At 33.7% G+C, this 6888-nt stretch overlaps 1 protein-coding gene across 3 annotated transcripts in view; it reads right to left on the bottom strand.

Annotated features, from left to right (window-relative positions):
* Nucleotides 1–6888, bottom strand: part of PRKD3 (protein kinase D3) — a 53415-nt gene that overhangs the window by 7261 nt on the left and 39266 nt on the right. For all 3 annotated transcript variants that reach the window (XM_023747734.1, XM_023747717.1, XM_014448099.2), the window contains 2 exons: nt 3124–3285; nt 2484–2582 (listed from right to left, as the gene is read on the bottom strand). In XM_023747734.1, the coding sequence (XP_023603502.1) occupies nt 2484–2582; nt 3124–3285 (261 nt within the window). The remainder of the gene's footprint in view (nt 1–2483; nt 2583–3123; nt 3286–6888) is intronic.

Here is a 6888-nt window from a genome sequence, read left to right as displayed (position 1 = left end):
CTATTGCTTAGTCTTTTACAGCCAATTTCTCGGTCATGCATAACTGTCTCCCATGTTATTTTCTTCCTAGACCTCGCACCCTCTTTCTGGAGAACATCAATTTAGCTCGTGTTAGAAACAGAAAAAAGAAAAAGAAAAATCGGTCAGCAAGCTCCTGCACATCCCCTACTGGGGATGTGCCCGCAACCAAGGTATATGCCCTTGACCGGAATCGAACCTGGGACCCTTCAGTCCACAGGCTGATGCTCTATCCACTGAGCCAAACCGGTCAGGGCTATGTATTTCATTTTTAATCCCCAGTGGATTCACAGTGCCTGGACATATAAAGGTACTTAATAAATGTTTGCTGAATGAAAAGAAGTTATGATATTTAAAATATTTTTATTTTGCCTGCAGCGTGGCTCTGTAATTGAGTGTCAGCCTATGAACCAGGAGGTCATGGTTCCACTCCTGGTCAGGGCCTGTGCCCAGGCTGCAGGCTTGAATCCCCAGTTGGGAGCGTGCAGGAGGAAGCCAATCAATAATTCTCTCTCATCACTGATGTTTCTATCTCTGTCTCTCCCTCTCCCTTCCTCTTTGAAATCAATAAAAAAAAAAATTAAAAAAACACCCACTTTTTATTTTGCTTAATCCTAGAATCTGTCTTCCCAAGTATCGATACTATAAATTGGCAAGTAAATGAAATTGAAGTGTATTAAAGATAACTATTAATATGGCCAGCAGAAGAGTAATGCTAAAGACTGCTTGAAAAATAACAGTGCTTTCTATGCCTGTGGCACAATTAGTGCTAATTAGATGTTTATGTAGATATGAAAAACGTTATATCTGCAGGTAGCCACATTCACTATCATGTCCACTTGGGAACAGAGTTCTGGAAGTTTGATAAGCTTGGCAGAGCTCAGAACACTTATCTAAAGGTTCAGGTTTTGGTGATGAATGATGCATCCATGCTGAATAAGCAAATAACAAGTACTTTCCAGAGGAAATGCCTCATTCACAAAATGTCTTCAGAGAAAGCATTAATATAAAATGAGAGAAAAGGAATTTGGCCTGTACAAATCAGTAGTACAAATATTGACAGGAGAGCAAAGATGAAGGTATATTTAAATGATGCTATTTTGGGAATATGGACCCTCATAGATGTTTTTATGATGATATTTGTTCTGTGTCATTACTGAAATTGGCTATTTCTCTATTTGAGTCTTTGAAGAGTAGGACTATATTGACCATGAAGAAACATAAACTCTTTCATTTTGTTGTTAAATGCCATATTTTAGCTAACATCTTGATAAAGTAAAATGACTTGGCAGTTTGGCAACAGAATAAAGAAGTGTGACCATGGCTAGCTAGCACTTGAGCAAAAAAGACTATCCAGTAAATTATGCTATTTTCCCTTTGTTCCTAGTGGAACAATGGAGATCACTAAAGTAGAGGTCAGAAAGCTGGAGTTTTAGTCTTAGCCATGGGGGCGTGTATCCTTTGCCCATACTATTTTGAAGATCTGAGATAAGATATGGAAGTACTTTATTTAAAAAAATTGCACCAAAGACTAGGGAACCCTCTTTGACCTTGCAATGATAAGGAATAACTTCTAACCACATAGGCATTATAAAAGAAAGAATATGATTACTTCTTTAAAAGTAAAAAGGTTAAATAATTTTTAACACATTTTTTTCTTTGAAAGACAATTTGAGTTGAATTTACCAAGTAAAATAGCCATCTGTTGTTTTTATTCTAGGCATTTGTCTAGTTGTACATGTTTTAAATGTATATAAACAATAGTTTGGCAACAGATATTCTAGCTGTTTGGAAGGTTCATCAATGACACAATCATGAAAACCATTCAAAGGTACTGCGAACTTATTTCCTCAGGAAAACTTTTTCAAACTTTGGGTTATGATTCATTTTTAGGTGATGAAATAAATTTGGATCAAGATCAACATTTTTTAATTAAATGAAATTTAACTGAGTAAAAAACGAAACCAGTGCATCACACATGGTATTATATGTGCTTGAGTACTGGTGGTGATGGGAAATGAAATTCTTATACAGGTTTTGGTGAAAATGATTGAAATGTAATATTCTAAAGAGCAAGAAGAATTGGCTTCCTGCCAACTAGATAATCAAAATCTAGTATCTCCAAATTCAGGGTTACCCCTCAGTTTGTTTTGTGCTCAGCACGAGCACCTACCAATGTTGATTCTCCCCTTTATTCCCAACCCCAACCCAAAGAGAGAGGTGAATTGCAAACAGTCTATGTGCAGAAGGTATTCCTTGAGATCTGGTTAAGTTTAGAAAGTCTTTCATAAAAATAAACAATATAATTAGTAAAATCTGAATTCAAACTCTTCAGGTATTCATCCTTACTGGCTGTAAAATGGTTATATACTTGAACCTACAGCATGGCTTTTTGTTATGTAGGTACTTCATCATGTTGAAAGATATTTAAAATGATACTTAAGAAGGTTTGGAGAATATCTCACCTGAGGAAACGGCTCTGCTGATGCGAGTAGCACATTTTCTGGCTTTAAATCACAGTGCACAATATTTTTAAAATGTAGATTCCTCAAAGCAACAAGTATCTGTTATTGAAAGAAACAGATTTTTTTCAATGCCTGGAAAAATAATAGCTAAACCCCAATCTAACCTGTTGAACGATACAGTAATTTGAAAAGCCAACTACAGTTCATCAAGATTTAACTGTGTTATTCTATTCTTCAAGATTAACAATTCCCACATTAGGAATATGTAAAATACATATAATGCTATTTAATTATTTTGTGTAGTTTCTAATCACTCCAGTATATTTAATTAAAAGGTAAAAAATAAAATAAAGCATAGGGAAGATAGTCAATAACATTGTAACAACTGTGTATGGTGTCACATGAGTACTAAACTTATCAGGGTGATCACTCTGTAAATGTTATGTCTAATCACTATGTTGTACACATGAAACTAATATAATACTGTGTCAAGTGTAATTTAAAAATTTTAAAAAGAAACAATGCTAACATAAAAGACAGCTGCTTCTAAAACAGGATAAATGTAAAATTAAAATAAAAAAACTAAGCAGTTATCTTTCACTGTCAAAAAATTATTAGTTTATAAAGATGGTTAAGATACCTGTGTCACCATGAATTTAGTAATTCGTTCTGGAAGTCGACTTTTCTCACTGGATAGAATCATTTCCAACATATCTCCATGCAGCTTTTCCATTACTACAAAAACTCGTTCTGGGGTTTCAAACATGCATTCCAGGTTTACAATCCCAGGATGGTGCAAATTCTGAAGAGTTGCAGGATTAATTGTATGCAATACATGGCAAAGGAAGAAAAACAGCTTAGGAAAATAAACAATAAAGCAAACAAAATAAAAAGTATCACACATTACGATTTTTCCAAATTATGGAGAGCTGATGCACTGAGGCCAAAGAATGTCTCCCCAAGTTGATTATATAATTGCCCTTGTTCATTACTACTTCTTTTTCCGTTTCACCTTTTCAATCTTCTGACACTAACTTTATGCTGTCCATGAAGAAGCACCAATTGCCAATCAAATTTTAGCTAATTACACAGAACTCTTTGGGGCAAGTATTTGTGAAGGTCTATGCTCAAGACATGGCTTTGTTTTTAAGGTAATTATTTACCCAAGTCTTGATTCTCATTATATTATGCGTTGATTTGGTCTTCCCTCATTTAGGCTCAGCATCTTTTTATCTCCATCAACCAATGTTACTTGAGTACTACTATGTTACCAGGGTTGGACAATACAAAGATGAATGTGATACTGTTTCTGCTAATAAAAAAAGCAACCTATCTCACTGGGGGAGGCGGGGGTGGGTTCCTCTAAAGCAAACTTGAGAAGTCACCCATGCTCAAAAATGTTCAAATAGCACTTTATTTCTGGGCAGAAATCTTAATTCCTCTGCTGGAATTTTAAGATCTTAAAAAAATCTAACTTCATTCTCCCAATTCATCTTAAATATGCTCTATTGACCCAAATAATTACACTTTTAATTTATTAATAGAAATAATATTTTTCTTATGCCTTTTGTCCTTATCATGGGTACCTAATTACACTAAGAGGGCAAACTTTTTTTTTTTTGTCTATGTGAAGTTGAGCTCCATCTCTAAAATGTTTTTAAATCCACCATCATCTCAATTCCCCCAATATTTATCCCATGGTACCATACTATGTATGTATCTTACTCTGTAGCCTCATTAGCTCCTTAGGGGCAGAGACTGTGTCTTAGTCATTTTAAATCAATGTCTAATTCATGGTTGTTCTTTTTAAAAATGTTTAAGAAAATGAGTAAGAAGCACAAAATATTCTTTGCTAATCAACTTAAAACTACTTAATGTTCCAATTTACTAATCAACTTAAAACACCATAAATCTTCCAAGCAACAAAATAAGAAGTGACAAAATCTTATAAACAGAAGTGAAATAGCCCACAGTGAATAATTAATGACAGTAAGCAGTGAAAAATTCAGAATATCATAACTTTCTTTGGTCAACCTAGAATTGGAAGTATGGCTGGCTGTCCCCTATGCTGTAGTTGTCTATTAGGTTTTCCCCCCAACCCTGTTAAAAACACACACACACATACAAAAATGGAACTGCGCTGTACCATTATTCTCTCTTAACTTCTGTTTGTTTAAATGTCCTATTTTCTCTGAAGTCTGTTTTGGAAAACTATAATTTCATAGAAAATTAACCATTTTTCTCCAGGTTTTCTAATTTATCTGATAGAATTGTGCAAGGTAGTGCCTTAAGATTCCTTTTTCCCCCCCCAGTATTTGTGGTTATCTCTTCAATATGTTTTTATATTTTATTTTTTTATTAGGTTGACTATTTTATTGTTAACGCCCCCCCCCCCCCCAAGAACATGCTTTTGGACATATTTTATTCTTTTTGGTATTATATTTATTAATTTCATTTTTATTTGTTAATCCCTTCTGCTTTCCTTAAATTCATTGTTTGTTCATTCCTTAACTTCCTGAGTTTGATTCTTAATTTATTTTTATTCTTTCTTGCTTAATATTTCAAGTTAATAAGCTTTCTCTGTCCAAAACCTCTGATATAGTGTTTTAAATAATTATTTTCTAAATAGTGTTCTGAAATTTTGACTTTGCTCTGATTCAAAAATTAAGATTTTAATATACTGTTTTCAGGTGGTGGGGGCTTTGTTTTTTGATTCTGAAATCTACTTCTAGATATATTGCATGAAAATCAAATAATACTATTCTTTGAATATTTACATTTGAATATGTATATATTCGTATGACTGGTTATTTGGTATAGTGTGATTTGTTCTTTTCCACTTTTAACTGCCCCGCCCTTCAATTCATTTAATGTGTTTTCCCTTGAATTAAATAAATCTTATCAGATCATGATCCCTTGACTGTCTTCTGAGAAGGTGCCTGGATATCACAATTGTAGATCTCAAAAGAGCCAGCAAAAACCATTCTAGTGGTATCCCTTCCTGCATGCGCCCCTGCTCCATCTCCATTACTTTTGGAAAAATTTCTACTTATTTTGTAGGTCTGAACTCTCTTTTATTATGAAGGACAGAGTATGCTTTACTGTTTACCAGTTTTCTCGTAGCTTTTGGATGACTCCCAAGAAGGGGAAAATGCTGGCTTTATAACACAATATTCAAAATAGAAAGTTCCTGTTTAAGTTTGTGATAACGTTTTCTCAGCACCACCCCTTTTCTGCTCAGGCAATAAATAGCCAAAGAAACACTTAACATTACCATATCTCCATGAAATGAAAGTAAAAGTCCCCATGCTTCCCAGATGAGACAATGCTGACAGTGTATGCAAGTATGAATTCTTTTCTGCACATAACTGTATATAAACATATATAGTATGCACATTATATGAGAGCGACATTGATCGGCTGCCTCCTGCACATCCCCTATGAGAATTTATACAAATGGATCATTCCATGCTTCCTTTTAAAAAATTTAATACGTTCTAAATAATTCCCCACATAAATACATTTATTCAACAAATAATAAGAGTACTTGCTATGTGCCTAGTACAGTGTAGGTAGTTTGAAATTATCAGTCAACAAAACTGATAAATAACTCGTTTCATGGAGCATCTTCCTGCTAGGTGAGTTTGAGAAAAATTAAGTATAGTTTCTGGCACAAAATAAGCCATTTACTAAATATAAAAATGTAAATATTTTCTATGAATAATTTGAAGAGAATCTACCACAAACATAGTATTGTATTAAATTTAAGATGACAATATTATATTTGGAAACATGTTACAATTACTTAATTCTATCCCCAACTGGGCAATTTCAAGGAAAATAACCAGAAGGATACACTAATAAAGTTTTTACATTGTACATTATCTGGAAATTCCTATTTGTTACCATGATCCAGAGTTGCTAACATAGGGGAAAAGAGGTTCAGTGTTTGTGATCAAAAATGACACCAAGAAATCAAGCTTTAGGAATATATCCTTAATATTTATTTTTTGCATATTAGTTGGACAATGAGAAAGATTCCAAAATAAGATATGAAAAAAGATCTCCTAATAATGTAGTCACACCCTAATACAGAGTGTGAAAGCTAATATTCCATTTAGGGTAACTTTCTTTGTAGGAGGCAGACTTGAAGTGAACACAGGTAGCTTGTAGACCAATGTTTTGATTATCACTCCTCTGAAAAAGAAGTGAGGCAAATGTTATTACTAGTGACCAATAATATAATAAATGTAAAATTAGTTATGTGTTTATAAATTTCTTACCTTCTTCAAGGAACCATAAGTTTAGTGAGTATGTCTTCTTGAACTTCACCCACAAGCAAATTGGGCGCTGACAGCTTTAACTATCACATCACCATGATTTCTAAAATATTGTGCAAAAGCTA

Source organism: Myotis lucifugus, unplaced genomic scaffold (assembly GCF_000147115.1).
Source record: "Myotis lucifugus unplaced genomic scaffold, Myoluc2.0 scaffold_6, whole genome shotgun sequence".
In the NCBI taxonomy this organism is placed as follows: domain Eukaryota; kingdom Metazoa; phylum Chordata; class Mammalia; order Chiroptera; family Vespertilionidae; genus Myotis; species Myotis lucifugus.
This window is presented reverse-complemented; position numbering and strand designations above follow the sequence as displayed.